The sequence below is a fragment of the Eleginops maclovinus genome, chromosome 2, assembly GCF_036324505.1.
Source record: "Eleginops maclovinus isolate JMC-PN-2008 ecotype Puerto Natales chromosome 2, JC_Emac_rtc_rv5, whole genome shotgun sequence".
Classification (NCBI taxonomy): Eukaryota; Metazoa; Chordata; class Actinopteri; order Perciformes; family Eleginopidae; genus Eleginops; species Eleginops maclovinus.
The window spans coordinates 4,558,414-4,574,568 of record NC_086350.1 but is presented as its reverse complement, the minus strand read 5'-3'; the positions used below and the strand labels follow the sequence as shown (position 1 = coordinate 4,574,568).

At 40.8% G+C, this 16,155-nt stretch overlaps 1 protein-coding gene across 5 annotated transcripts in view; it reads left to right on the top strand.

Annotated features, from left to right (window-relative positions):
- Positions 1–16,155, top strand: part of LOC134883780 (transcription factor SOX-6-like) — a 110,483-nt gene that overhangs the window by 51,849 nt on the left and 42,479 nt on the right. For 4 of the 5 annotated variants that reach the window (XM_063912222.1, XM_063912207.1, XM_063912197.1 and 1 more), the window contains 3 exons: positions 5,425–5,514; positions 13,430–13,602; positions 15,318–15,386. In XM_063912222.1, the coding sequence (XP_063768292.1) occupies positions 5,425–5,514; positions 13,430–13,602; positions 15,318–15,386 (332 nt within the window). The remainder of the gene's footprint in view (positions 1–5,424; positions 5,515–13,429; positions 13,603–15,317; positions 15,387–16,155) is intronic. The other variant, XM_063912214.1, reaches the window with a different exon arrangement.

Here is a 16,155-nt window from a genome sequence, read left to right as displayed (position 1 = left end):
CCCCCTCTCAGGAGGGCCGGCTGCTTTCTCAGGCCATGTTCTGTGACAAGAGAGTCTGGGTGTCATCTGACAGATGAAAATAGTGTGTGTGAAATGGACACCGTGCTAACACGCAGCCGGGCTAACCACTCTGCAGTTTAATGGTTTTTACAATGCACAGCGAGCCGTGATAGGTGATTGAAAGTGTGTGTTTGTGTGTGTGTGTGTCATGAAGTCTCTGTGCAGTGTCCAGGCATTCTTTAATCAGCGTGTGTGGTGTGCATGTATGTTCAAGTGCTTTGGAAAGTGTGTTCTCATATCAGTGTGTGTGTGTATCTTTTTCCTCCTCTTGGCTGGCCTGTCTCCTCATGTTTGGACATATGTTGAGTTTTATTTCACTGAGACATCAATCCTGCCGGCCAGCTGTTAGGACAGCTGCTCTCTCGCTGTTTTCTCTCGCTCGCTCTATCTCTCTGTATCTTTATCCAATCTGTCTGTTTCTGTCCGTCTTCCTCTCTTCTCTTCCTCTTCCACTTCAGTATCTCCGTTTTTCTTCCAGTCTTTGTTATCTTTCTGTTCCTATCCTACCTTTCTCTGCTCTCTCTGAAGCTGTGGGGTCTGCAGCTGAAGTCACACCACTGACATAAATTTGGAAGTGCGAAGTGTAGCTGTCAGCTTCCATTTACACACGTTCAGTGGAACACGTAAGACACAAAATGTATTTTTCAGCCATGGGTGTGTTAGACAAACATCAGCCACTCACTAAAACATTGGCTTTTGTTATTTCTAACATTAACTAATTTCTCAGATTAATGTTTCTCTCTCTTTACCTTGGCGTTTTGACTGCAGACGTAGGAGTTCCTGAGCTTTGGCAACAGCACGTTGTGTGTGAGGGAGAGCGAAACAGACGCTGTGTTTCCATACAAACGCCAAGTGAATTATAAGGGAACTTTTGAAATGTCATCAAATATAAAACGTGAATTAAATATACTTCTATAAAGCAAACAATCTGGCTTCTCGAATGTAGACCCACTGCATGTCAGAAAACAAATGGAAAGTTTCGCTCAAGAATTCTTCTGTGTATTTAAATTATGGTCAAGTTTCACACTTTCACATGAAGTCAAGCGCGGAGAAATTTATCTTGCTAATCACTGTAGAACCACAATAGAGTCTTGTCTTGTTGTGATTAAATAAACAACATGTAAGATATATCTCAGAAAGTGAAATTACACTTTAGATGACAGACAGTTGAAGAACTTCCAAAGGTTTGATGGACTTTCACATTTTCGGTTGAAACGGTGAAAATTAGCAGCTGCATGAAAGAAAAATATAGGATTCAGTGAAAACATGTCAAATATAAAAACATGCTTACGTAAAAATGTAAGGAGAGAAGTTAAAGAAACAGTTCTACATTTGAAATAACACATCTATTATCTTCTCTCTGGACCCATACAGTCTATGCTCTGGACGCACGTCTTTCTTGTGCCTTATCATCACTTTGAGTATACTAGCCAACAAAGAAACCTCCAGTCGCTACATAACTGGCTAAATATTAGCATGGTAGTTTTTGTGAAAACACAAAATGTCGGTAATATCTCGGTCTTGGATTAAAAGTGTTAGTTATTGAAATTGAGAGTCACTGGTAGATGTCTTTTTACTTCACAAAGAGCTAGCTAGCTGTTATGATGCTATGCTAATCACCTGTTGGTAAAGCTCAAATTTAGGTTGACAGAACTAGTGGTATCTTCATATTCTTCTCTTGGCAAGCAAATAAAAAAACAAACTAATTTGAATCCTAACTCCTTAAATCTCACATTTTGCTATAGAAATTCCATCAGCTAGCCTAATGCTAACAGCTAATAGCTAACGGCTAACAGAGAGTGGAAGGAAAACGTTTAGCTGCTTGAAACACTTACAAACTCCAATATGGATGAATTTGGAAAGTATTTCTACAAATGATTAATGCTTTAACTCTGGTTGGAAAAAATGTGAAATTCTCAAAAGTGAAGATGAGTAAAAGTGGTGGCCATGAAGCAAGTGTTCTTACCTATTCTACTTACATCTCCCATGCACTATTGTTTCTACTTTGAGGATGTAATTCAAAGACAAGTTGACTCCCACTGTGTTTTATTGAGGGACATTTTTATTGAAACGTTCATTCCATGAGAAACTTTTAAACACATGGAAACAGAGAGAGAGTAAAAGACAGAAAGAGGGAAAAAGAGGGAGACTCAGTCTGAGTGGAAGCCTGTGGCACACTGTTGTTCTTGGCAGTGGGTGTTTGGGAGTGTTGATGCTTGCCTGCGACACACACACATACACACACACACACACACACACACACACACACACACACACACACACACACACACACACACACACACACACACACACACACACACACAGAGAGTAACACACACGTACAGTGAGTGGCCTGTGGCTCATGTAAAACACTCAAAACACTGTGTCTTAGCAGGTTGGCGCAGGGACAGGTGATAAAAGTGTGTTTACCCTAAACACTCGCCGGCTCACTGGCTGCCTCAGCGCTGATTTACTACAACGCTATCACTTCATCCACTTCTTATCTCCTTCACCTTCCTTCTGTCTCTACTACACTTTGTTTTATTGCCCAATCTTCCCTTCTCTCTATGTCTCTTCCCCGCCTCTCCCTGCTGGTGTTAAACAGTCAGGTTTACAACCAATTAGGAACTCTAATCTCAGGGCCAAGGGTTAGAGAAAGTCCAACACATCAGTTAAAAACAACAGAAATAAAACACTTGAACCATCAGTGTACAACACCGGCCTGTTAGCTGGTATTTACTGCACTTTGACCAGGAAATTCTGTTGAAGTCACACAAATGTATATCTCTTCGGTCATAAAGCACTACTTTTTTGAATCGTGTAGTGTTTAAAAAAGGCTGAATTTCAAACAGAATTAACACAGCGCTTATAGAATAGTAGGCTAAGGGATTTATTCGTGTTTGATAGCCTTCCTATCAAGGGGTATGACTTTTGAATTGAATTTCAAAAGTCATTGAACACTTTCTGAACACTGGAAATGCTAATGTATACATCAATTCACTTTTTCTCTTCCACACATTTCTAATCTAATTTTCATCTCAAGCTTATATGACTTACAGAAGATGAGACAAGCATCATGCACCTCACCTTTACCTGTTCTCCCCTACTTCTATCACCCGCTCTTTTCTCCATTTATCCTCCCTCCCTTTTTCCTCTTCCATCAATCCATCTTCGGCATTTATGTCCACTTGATAAAGGAGTTGGACAGCGAGGAATTTTTATCCACCCTCCAATCTAAACAGCACTTGATCCCCGACACGGTCACAGGGACAGATAGAGAGCCATCTAGGGTAAAACATCTCCCTCTCATTCTCAAAACATCTCTTCTTCTTCTCTTCCTCTTTTCCCCCCACTTACACCTCACCCCTCCATGGTTGACTTATGTAGATGTATCTTGGAGAAACAGGTTTTCTTCCCTAAGTGCTCCCATAAATTGCCATTCCTAATTTTGTTTATAACAACAGCACATTGACGTCTTTCGATCTTGTGATAAGAAAAAAAAAACCCTCTCATCCTGTCCCTATCCTCCAGCATTTTAAAGCTCTTTGAACGAAATGCACACAAATGCATCCAGCGGAGACACTCCTTTGATAAATCTTTGATAAATTGGGTGAATTCCATTGTCCTGAGGGTTGGGAAATTGTATTTATTACCTGATTTCGCTTTACTGTGGGCCATCTGTCTGGAAATACCCGCAGTTTTTTCCCAACGGAAATCACCATTATTACTGTAGATTTCAAGTTGTTTCTTTGTCTGGAAGCTTTCTCCCTCCGTTGTTCCCCCTCCCTTGTTTACATTCATCCCATGTGATCCGGCGGGCTGCATTAGCTTATTTACAACAATCATAATCCGACTGTAAACATGCGGGGCTTTAATGGACTCAACGAAGAAGTTGTGCGGGGCCGGTGGACGGCATCTCTTGACCACACAATGGGCCCATACGTAGAAACTCAACATTAAGCTATTCACAATAGGCCATGTGCCCTTCTGAATGCCTATAGCGCCTTTTGTCAGGATAAAGGCACCACAAATGAGCTATTGTCTGACTTAACCGTTCTAAATCAGGCAAGCCCTCAGGCGCATGCTTTCCACACAGTGCTCAAGAATGTCTCCTTTTTCTCTTGTGTGTGTGTGTGTGTGTGTGTGTGTGTGTATGTGTGTGTGTGTGTGTGTGTGTGTGTGTGTGTGTGTGTGTGTGTGTGTGTGTGTGTGTGTTTTGACGTCCTTGGTGACTGAGGCTTGGGCATTCGGCCCTGCGTGACCGTGGCACCATCTGTGTCGCGTCCGCTGGCACACCAACCAGGGGAAAACACACAAACTCAGAGGAATTGAGGAGTGTGTGGACATTACTGTGGACATTACACTACTGATGCATTCAAGCATAATTTGAGCATGTAGCTGGTTAGAGCTGATTTAAAGATAAGATTTATTAATCCAGTATTTGAAGCACGCTTGAAACACACAAATGCACAAACATGATATACAGTATATACATAACATCCAAGGAAAACACATGCACACACACATTTTACACGTTTCGTATTTGTATTTAGTGCTTCTATTGTGTATATGCTTTAATGTTCAAAAAGTACTTTATTTCTCTCCTACTTCCTGTGCTGCCTGAACCCTGGAGGTTACTTTTAGCCTTTGCACACCATTTACATGCACCAAAACCTATATAACACACTACAGAAATAGAACCCATCCCAAAAAAATGGGTGCTTCTATGTTGTGGTATCATTTTAACCACATAGTGTGAATTTAAATTAAACTTGGAAAAAATCCAGTGAAGCGACAGTGCTGTAACACTGTCCTTGAGCAAATGTTCTTTCCCACAGTCACCTGAACGATTTAAGTTTTGCATATCCGCCTTCCCTTTATCCAAAAGACACACCCAAACACTCATGCTCGCACATGTGCAGATATTTCTGTTGGTCTCTCTCTGTCTCTCTGCTATCCGCCTGGCAAAGAATTGAACCGATCCCATTGTTAATGGGACTCCAATTGAACAAATGAGACCTTATGAATCTAATGGGACCGCGTGTCTCCGATGTCTGTTATCCTGAGGCTACGAGACACATTGTGAGAGAGAGGACACAAATAAAAAGCCCATCTCAGAACAATGCAGACATTCTCAGCGGCTCAGCGTGACTTTGGAAGCAATTTACTTTTTTAAAATTATTGTTTGAAACGCTTCCTTGTTTCGAAACATTACATATTGAAGTCATTTTATTTATTTTCCTTTTCCATCATTTTGTGCCTTTTTTTGGTTGAGTTTGAACTTCAAAGGCATCATCCAGTATTATATTCTTGATGAGCCTGCAAGATAAGCTAAACAAATGGGATTTTTGTGCATTTTTGCAGAACCATCGTGCATGGAAAGGCTCCTCTCAAAGGAATGGAAGGAACGCGTTGACCGTCTGAACGCAAACGAGTTGCTGGGCGAGGTCAAAGGTAAATGCATTCACGACAAGGCCAGCATCCATATGTGCAGCTTTGATGAAATCTACATTCACTTTCACACCCACAAGCTGCGACATGTCAAGGTTTGCTGGATACAGACAAACTCAGTGGCCTTCTGCACAGGTGGCACAACAAAACACAGCGCACGTGGGCTGTGAGAGGGAAGAGGAGGTGTGTGAGGAAGAGAAAGAGAAAACGGAACGTTTTACAATAAGACGTACATTTCTGAAATCTGGTGATCTTTAACATCTTAGGAATCCTTTTTTCTACAGTATATATAAAAGGTGCACAAAAAACATAGACCCTTTTAACAAAACAACTCAATACAAGTTTGAAAACAAGGTCAATGGAGCTGTGATTTTATCTTCTATATATTCAGTTTATTTCTGAATACAAAGCAACAAGACAATGGATGTAAGCCCACCTGTTACCATAAAAAGAGCAGTTTTAGACGAGTAGTTTAAAAAAGACAAAGACGCTATTATTTTTCCCCCTCCTAAAATGCCCTACACTCTCCGAATAGATTTCTGATCATTGTTCAGTGAGATCATTACCGTACTTAAACTGAGCTATAAAAACAACAAGTACCACTTTGAATTTGAACTCTATTGAATCTTCTATCAGGCAACAGAAACAGTATCGAAGGTGAAAATCACTAAGGACTGTCAGACCAGCCGTCCACTGGTGGGCTGTAAGTGTAACTTTACAATATGCCACTTTTATATATATTAAGTGTTTTGGGGGTTTTTCTCCTTTCCTGTAGTGTGTTATATAGGTGTTTGTGCATGTAAATGGTCTGCAAAGGCTCAAATCCCGAATTTTCCTTTCAGAGGGAGTTTCTCTCCCACACACTTCTTTGTTTACTTTCAGAACATAGTGACATCATTATAACACTTCTGTTGGACAGCGCTCCAACACATTGCACATGATAGGCTAAGGGGCGGGACATCTCTAAGCGGCTGACCATTCACAACAGAGCCGGCCAGCTAACCAATCAGAGCAGACTGGGCTCTGGTTTCAGACAGAGGGTGAAACGAGGAGCTGCAGCACAGGCAGTATGAGAAACATAAAGAGCTTTTTGAACATTAAAGCATGGAGACACCTCCCAGTAGAAACTAATATCAACCTGAAAGTGAGCGTTCTGTATGTCCTCGTGCAATAATGGTTAAAAACTTGTTGAAAATTAGGGAAACGGTCACGGTCAGATTTTTTTATTATCATTTAGTCGAAAACTGAATTTTCCCTCATCTTAACAAAAGTACTTTTTGTTGCCTAAACCGCAGACACAGATTCTAGACGTTGACCTCTGCTGTACATACAGTCGGAATGTGCAGTATATCAATGCCTTGTGTGTTGGTTGAAGACACTAATAACAGGCACAAATATAGCACATCACACACACACACACACACACACACATGCACACGCACACGTACACGCACACAGGCACACACACACACACACACACACACACACACCCACGCACATAGATGTCTCTGTTCGTCCAGCTGCGTCAGACCAAAGAATTGCTCCGATTGAATTTAGGCGTCAGAGCGTTTTATTTCCCGATGGTTGACATGATCCCTGACCTAAATACACAAACACAACTGTTGCTCTGTGTCTCCTCACACAACAACCTGGACCTATTTGTTCCGTCGCGGTTATTTTTAGGGTGAAGGAAACTGATGCCTTACTTTTTATTTAACTCGGAACATTCATTGGTGTCCACATAGGCAATTCAGTATGCTTGTAATGCACAGAACACTGTCTATACTGCATTGCATTTTTGTTACTCTTCCAGGAAAGGAAAGGCTTGTATGTATTTCTTTACTTCAACATGCCTCACTGTTCACACACACACACACACACACACACACACACACACACACACACACACACACACACACACACACACACACACACACACACACACACACACACACACACACACCCACACACACACACGTCTGGGAGCATGCCCAGCAGGACTTAGCTCTTCTGTGGCAACCCAATGTGCAACGAGCTGGAAAAAAAGCGTTTTGCAAATAATAACAAACCAGCTGTAAACCAGCTAAGCCGAGTATCAGCAACTCTGAATCATCCACATATCTGTTTTCTCTATATACCTTTACATTTTAACCTTGTTAATTCATTTGAGTTTTTGCCTTTGAGTAATTATTGTCTTGACTATTTTACTTTTTCAAATATATTTTGGGGTTTTCAGATGGAGATATGGGTCACAGCACTATGCCAGTGATGTGTCTACACAGATCATTAAAATAAAACCTTTGAAAAAAACAGGGGCAGGTCCTAATCTAACTTAAATAAAACATATTTTGATACATTTTCCAGCAGCTATTACTCAAACCCCATAACTTTATAACACATATGTAAGATTTTCTTGAGTAATACTTCTTTTACAATTCAAAATCAATGAGATTATCACAACAGATGGATAAATAAGTGTCAGAATAGGACAAGCTGGTACATCTGGCAGCAGTAATCTCACTTCTCGTCCATTGCAACCTTTTATTTTGATCTGCTTCTGACTCTCTGAGATCTGTTTACAGTAAGCCTGGAAGTGTCGGATTAAAATGTTGAATGTCTTTGTACCCAGCAGCCCTGGGGAGATCATGACATGTGTTTTGACAAAATGTAGTGCCCATGTTTGTCTGCGGGCCTGTGGGCTGATGGGAAGTCAAGTGTCAGAGCGTTTGTTGTGGTGTCACACCGAGGCGAGGGGTTTAATCATCCAGAGGAATTCTGGGAGTTTGGCGCACAGATGAAACATGAAGGTTTGGCAGAAACCCAACAAGTTGGGGGTGTCATGAGGTGTGTGTGTGTGTGTGTGTGTGTGTGTGTGTGTGTGTGTGTGTGTGTGTGTGTGTGTGTGTGTGTGTGTGTGTGTGTGTGTGTGTGTGTGTGTGTGTGTGTGTGTGTGTGTGTGTGTGTGTGTGTGTGTGTGTGTGTGTGTGTGTGTGCACATGATTTTAACCATGGCACGTGTGTGTCATAAAGTCTGTTTTGTAATGGGAAGTGGATGGGGCATGATTTTGTGATATCACTGTGTGACTCAACATAGTTCACTTGTAATTAAATACAAAAATAATGATTTATTACTTAATTAAATTTGAACTGAATATAATTTGAATAACTACACATTCACATACTATATGTACACACACGCTGGCACTGAAACATAGGAAATTGACACATACTGTAAAATCATGTATTATACAATATCATTAGGGTCCTAAAAAACACATCTATCAGAAAATGTGGTTCTTTTATTTTTATAATTCAGCCTAAAGACGCAGATTTGGTCACATTTTAAGCAGCAAAGAAATAAATGAATTAAAAGATATTTGTCACTAAAGTTATTTCTTGAATCCATAAATCTTCTATACTTTATACCTGTTCTTTTTAAGTCATCAACTATAACTTTTGGTTGCTAAAGAAATATTATTTTAAAACTAAAACACTGGAGAAACAACAATAGCAATCGCAGAGCAGAAAAATTGTTGGATTTTAAAAAACCTGCCAGTATTTTCTCAAAAATCTTGCCGACAGACAAACTAAATCTGAACCAGTTGCACTAAATCTGCAAAAACATGTTTTAAATGTAATGATGATTATTGAAGGTTCTCAAAAGCAGTGTAGCCATGATGATTGATATAAAAAATGCAATTGAAAGTACTTTTAATGAAAAGGAAAACACAACATACTTGCTGGAGGTACAGTGACAAATTAAGTTCAAATAAAATCCATACATGTAAATGAAAAACAATACAAATGTGGAGTTTAATTTTAGGAGTCGTGAGAGATGTAGGAGGAATTATATGATCAGTGACATTGATTTGCATTTTGTGAGTACATATCAACTTTAGCAATGCTCTGTTATGACATCATTATGTGAATTTATTGAAAACAAACATGTAAACAGTCACATCCAACACACACCTCGTGCAGATTGTGCTCAGAGTGATTGTTCAGGGACAGATGATCAACACAGAGAACAGTTTCTGTGCCCTCAGCTGGTGTTTGGAATAATCCTGATGGATGGGAATCGGAAAACGTCTGAAATGATTTTTGGTGCCAGGAGTGTTGAAGGACTGCAGGATGTCACGTTTGGAATGCACCAGCCGTAATCCCGGGATGAATCACGGAGCTTTAATCGCAGTTGTTGCAATTACACAACAATCTTTACTGCAAGGAATGCAGGGAAATAGGAAGAAGTCTGTACATGTGTTTTTAGACATGGCAGCGTTATAAAATGTCCATCAATGTTGCAAGACTGGATTGGTTTTAGGGAGGCATGAATAAGGGAGGATACAGTGGTGATAAGAGGAGAGGAATTGAGAGAGGAGGGGACAAAGAGAGCAAAAGGGGAGAGGGTTGATTGAGAGAGCTGGTGAGAAAAGAGAGGAGGAAAGGAGAAAAGGAGCAAAAGACAGATAAGCAAGTTAAGAGATGAAGTATTAAATGATGAGGGGAAAACAAAGACAAGAAGCTCATGATGAGAGGAGGAACAAAAGCAGAAAAAGAGATAAGGAAAGGAGTCGTTTTAAGGAAAGAAAAGGGAAATGAGGAGAGGAAACATGAGGAAATTAGGAGGAGGAAAAGCAAAGAGAAGAAACAACAAGCCAAGGGTGAGAGGAGGAATCACAAAAGCCCAGAAGATGGAAGTAAAAGAGAGAAAGGGAGAGAAGGAAATGAACAATTGGAGGACAGCAGCAGGAAATGAGGAGAGGAGTGAAGAGCAGAGGACAGTAACACAAGAGGAAATCAAAGTAAAGAAAATGGATGATAATGTGAAATCAAAGAGAAGAAACAAAAAGACAGTTAGAGTAGAGTACTTAGAGTCGTTAGAGGAGAAGGAGAGGAAAAGAAAACAACGAGAGCAAAGAAAAGGGGAGGAAAAGCAAAAAGAAGAAACAAGAAGCCAGAGATGAGAGAAGGACAGAGGAGAGGAGAGGAGAGACCACAGGGAGAATCTGGACTTGGAAATAACTGATGGGGAGGTTGTTTGGGGAAAACCCCCCAAAAAAGGACGAGTGAAAGCATGAAAAGAGGGAGACAAGAAGAGGAGAATGTTGCCTTTGATACAGGGGTGCTGAGGGGTAATATCGAATGTGTGTGTGTGTGTGTGTGTGTGTGTGTGTGTGTGTGTGTGTGTGTGTGTGTGTGTGTGTGTGTGTGTGTGTGTGTGTGTGTGTGTGTGTGTGTGTGTGTGTGTGTGTGGCTAAGTCTGGGGTACAATAAGGGCCTGACAGGACTACAATGGAGACTCTGTTAGTATGCAGGTAGTGTTGGGGCCACCCTGCAATCTCCCTACATGGCCCCAGGGCAGGACCTTACACACACACACACACACACACACACACACACACACACACACACACACACACACACACACACACACACACACACACACACACACACACACACACACACACACACATACACAATAAAACATATACAGGAGCAAGAACGTCTAAACAAGATAAACTTCAGTGTGCAAGTTTATCTTAAACACACACACGGACCCTTGTGTGTGTGTGTGTGTGTGTGTGTGTGTGTGTGTGTGTGTGTGTGTGTGTGTGTGTGTGTGTCTGTGTGTGTGTGTGTGTGTGTGTGTGTGTGTGTCTGTGTGTACCCATTTACACAATATGTTAAACACTCTCCCAAACAATGTCAACAACGTGTTGACTAGTTGACCATGAGCACATTCACTAAACAAGAATAATCACACACACACACACACACACACACACACACACACACACACACACACACACACACACACACACACACACACACACACACACACACACACACACACACACACACACCACATATAGCAGCATTATCTCAGGGTCAGGCAGGGTCGTGCCGCCTACAGTTGACGTGAATTCCTCAGAGGGCTTAAAAGGATGTTGGTAAAGAAATATGTTAACCTTCTTTATGTCATCATGGATTCAAGGTAAAAGGACTTTTCCAATACAAACATTTGATACTGAGGTGTGGAGCTGGAGCAGCAGAAACAACATATGGTTGAAATGCAACACAGACGGAAATGATAGGACACGGTTTATTTTAAAGTCACACGCAGCAACGCAAGCGAAAGTCACTTCTCATTTTCAGACTTAAAAGAGGCTTTTGTGCTTTGGGGGGTTTCCTTTTCCCTGTAGTGCTATATAGGTTTTGTGCATGTAAATGGTCTTCAATAGGAACAATCCCTGTAGTCCCTCCAGAGGAACTCCCCCCCTGCCTGAAATGCCTCAATTGGACTGCTTTGTTTTCTTCCAGATCATAATGACATCACTTTGTTACACTCACGGTTCTATTGGCTAGCTCTCAAACACGTTGTACTTGATAGTGTAAGGGGCGGGACATCTCTAAGCGATTGACCAATCACAACATAGACAGCCAATGATGAGAGGATGAAACAAAAGAGCAAATCAATAGAAGTAAATGAGTAGTTGGAGGAGATAAAAGGAAATGAGGGAAAAGAAAGTAAAGAGAGCGAAGAATAGGGGAGACAAAAGAAGAAAACTATAAGCTAACCAATCAGAGCAGACTGGGCTCTGGTTTCGGGCTGAGGGTTAAAAGAGGTGCGTCTTTAATAAGTTGGGAGTCACGCTAATTATTGGATCGTTCATCAATCATAATCTGGTCTGAATTTGTATCTCCAGTGTTGATCGCTTTGGATTAAAATCATCAGCTGAATGTAATGTAATAATAATGGAGAAATGCACTTTAACCAAACCCTTCTTACTTTTACCATGATGATAAGTTCATGGCGTGAGGGTTTTTGCTCCTCCAACATCTACTTTTCCTGTGTAATTTGGGTATTTTCAATTTAACTAAGATGTGATGTGGAACGGTGATGTTCGATGATACTGATGAAAAAGTCAAAACAGTCTTTCTAGTGTCTGGTTTCTGATGTTGGCCCTCCATTCGGACTTAAACCTTCCTGGAATTTTTACACCATAAACCCGACAAAAGCCTGACAGCTACTTATTTTCAAAGGTTAACTCCAAGTGATTTTATTGTTCTTCAGTGCAGACACTAAGTGATAAACACTGATGGCAAGTAGAGACAAGGCAGACGATAATAAGTAGTAAGCTGTAACTACAAGCCGGATGATTGATGATAATTTGGGTATGGGAGTTTCTGAAGTTTGTCTAGTTCACGTCAGTTAAACACATTGGATTTTTGTTACACACTCATTTTGTGTTTTACCTTTGTCTGTGCGTTTGTCATCATGTCAAAATGTGCTCCTGGAGACACCTGCTGTAGCGGGACCTGAGGAAGTTTTGATTAGTTTGCAAAGTGTTGATATTTCTATCCATCTGTGGACATTTGTTCTCACTGCAAAAACATCACAACAAGATGCTGTCATGAAATTTTAAAAGTGAGTAGTTGGTTTAAGTTTTAAGGTTGATTGAAGAGGGGTGTATTGGTAATATGTGGAGTGGAGGCTTTTTAAGTTTGTTTTTAGCTCATAGATACATATGTTAAAGTTACTTTGGTTTGGTTTCTTGAATCAAAAAAAGACAGAACATTTTCCGTCATTGCAAGTATCGCTACGAACGTCAGACCACTATTCATATTATCAATCATATTACCGGAACAGATATTGTTTGGGGTTGACTTTTCAAAGTATGGTATCTCTTGGCTAAGTTAGAATAAAACACCCTATCCATCCAGTGTTAATACCACACTAGAGTCAATGAGTAACACAAGGTATTTAACGTGTATTTCTGGCCATACATAGATCATCAACTTTAACCCCAAACTTAACACTGTGTCATCTACTTCCCCTTTCAAACACATTACCAGTGTCAGCAGACCTTTCCTATCGCCACATTTATTCAATCGTAACCCTTCCTTCTGTGTCCAGGTACACCTGAGTCGCTGGAGGAGAAGGAGCACCAACTTTCCACGATGATCGGTCAGCTGATCAGTCTGAGGGAGCAGCTCCTTTCTGCCCATGACGAGCAGAAAAAGATGGCCGCCTCACAGCTGGAGAAGCAGAGACAACAGATGGAGCTGGCCAGACAGCAGCAGGAGCAGGTATGGAGGAGGGTTCTTATCTTAAACCCTTACAAAGTAGTTTGGTTTGCCTAACATAAACTATTTGATCTGTTTTACGAAGCTAAATAGAACAGAGTCTCATCTGCATACAATCTGATCCGTCAAGTTCCGTGAAGCTGATTTAACGTCCCGAGGTTGACCGTGTTGAACACAAAATGGCAGAATTTTTCCAGAGGGTTCAAGGGTATTTCTGAGGTGGAGACAGATGAAGTTTTACCTGATAGTTTGGAATTGTACAATGCATCCTGGGATGTATAATTTGTATCCGTGAGATTCAATATCCGTTTTTTGTCTTATTACTATTCTTACATTCATGTGACATCCAAGTTACCTACATATGCTGAAAGCTTAGTTTGTCCCGAAAAGAAAGATGTATATAACATGATTATGCCTTTCATGGCTGAAGCTCCAAAACTTACAGAATAAGACCCAAGCTGTGAAGTAACAACTACTGCTGTTTTTGTTTGTGTGTGGAATCAAATAGTTGCAGATGCTGAAGCGTGTGTCTTCAGGTGTCAGGTGTAGAGAAATAAGCGTGTGACAGAGAAAGCAGGAAGGCTTAAGCAAAGAGGTGTTCAGATGAGCTGCTCTTTGTTTTCGCTGTATGCCGACACGTTACTGTAGGTCGACGTACGACAGGCTCTGTTTGGACAAGTCCACACCTCCCATCACAACACATTCCACCTTTCACAGCTTCACAAAGGAACAGGGGAGATGGAGAGAGTGAAAAGAAAGACAGATTCCAATATCAGCCAGTCATTTGGCTGTTGAGACTTGATAGGATAATGCCCTACAGACAAACCCTGAGAAATCTGCCTTTAATGAAATATGACATGTGTGCAAATGGGGCGCCGCCTCCCATTCAGCAGCCTGTAATTACATTTCAGAATAAATATACTAAACGACTTCTTGGGTAGAAAAAAAAGAAAAAAGGCAGCAGCTTTACTCTTCTGGCGTAGAGGGGGCGGGATCAAATAGTCGACGTACTGCCCCTTTAAGGGTTTTAACCTCAGGTGATTGGCCGATCAAAGCTGCGAAACAGGGTCTTGGACTTCAGGTGTTTTTTTATTAGACAAAACCAAAGAAGAAGTAAGCATCGCCTCTTCTGTTGATAAGCATTGATGGGTGTGTAGGGGGTTTAAGAGGCATGCTAGGTGTTGTTTGTTGGCCTCTTGAACATGTCAATCCCACAAATTCAGACTCTTATGTTGCTGCAGCACATCAGCCTAATCTTTCAGTGGTTTTCCTTTCTCAATAAAGCATTTATGTCTTTGCGTTTGGTTTTTGTGTTTGACCAAGGGCGGTATTTGATTGTTGAAAAGTGGGAGGGTCATAAGATGTTTCAATGGTGTTCAACATATATATTTTAGGCGGTAAAATAGGCGATCAGTTTGAGTAGATCATTACTAAGGATAACAAAACAACAAGAAGCTATGTGAAGGAAAAGGACGAAGAAGGCTGTGACGTTAACAGATTGTAAATAAAGTAAGAATCATTGTTAATTGCATAAAAGTTTGTTAAGCACATTTTTCTTTTTTATATAAACAGAAGTGTTCTTGCACAACAGTGGCGTTACAGTCCGTCTATAAGAAAAGACAAAGAAAGGACATTTTTCCAACTTTTTATGCATCTTCTCAGAATTGTATACTGCATTGTTGTTTGATTCATATTGTCTCTCGATCTCTTTTGTGCAGATTGCCAGACAACAGCAGCAGCTCTTGCAGCAGCAGCACAAGATAAACATTCTCCAACAACAGATCCAGGTTAGTAGGCAGATACACCTCCCAAACTCTCACAAACACACCCTTCTTCCCTTAATTTTTCACATCTTTAAGTTGATTCCTGCCCTCTGCGATCCTGTTGTCTCTTCTTTGTTGTGTCCATGTCTGAGAGGACGCTGCGGATGTTTTGTCTTTTGTCCTCCGTCTGTATTACCTCCTTTTTCCATTTTCCTCCATTATTATTGAGTCATATGTGATTGGAAAACAACAATGACGCAAGAGGTTGTGACCTTTTGCTTTTATGTTTTGCCTGCTATTGACAGGTACGAAAGCTACACCGCACCAGCATTGCATATAAATACAAAGGCATGCATACACACACATGTACACTCACAAAAACGAAGACCCAGTAATTGCCCTGGTTATGGCCGGATCATTTACTGCGGCATTGATCAGTCAGCGATCGATATCTTCCTCCTACTCTTTCTCGTACTCTAGATGTCTATTCATCAACATGTGTTTCCTCTCTCCGTCTGTTTCAATTGGACCTTTAATGTTCCTCTGAGGGGCTTTTTATGTTGTATTTACTCTTATGCAGCTTTTAAGCATTTAACCCATGACATGCAAATATAAAAACCCAATGTAAGCTGGTAAATAAAAGTAGAAACTGTGTGTATTTTACCTAGACATACACATACTGCTTCCTGTATTATTCACACATCATAGTTGGTTTCCATTTCTTCCTTCTCACATCTGTTTCCTCATGATCCATGCATTGCATATACATACACAGCCACCAAGAAATTACCTC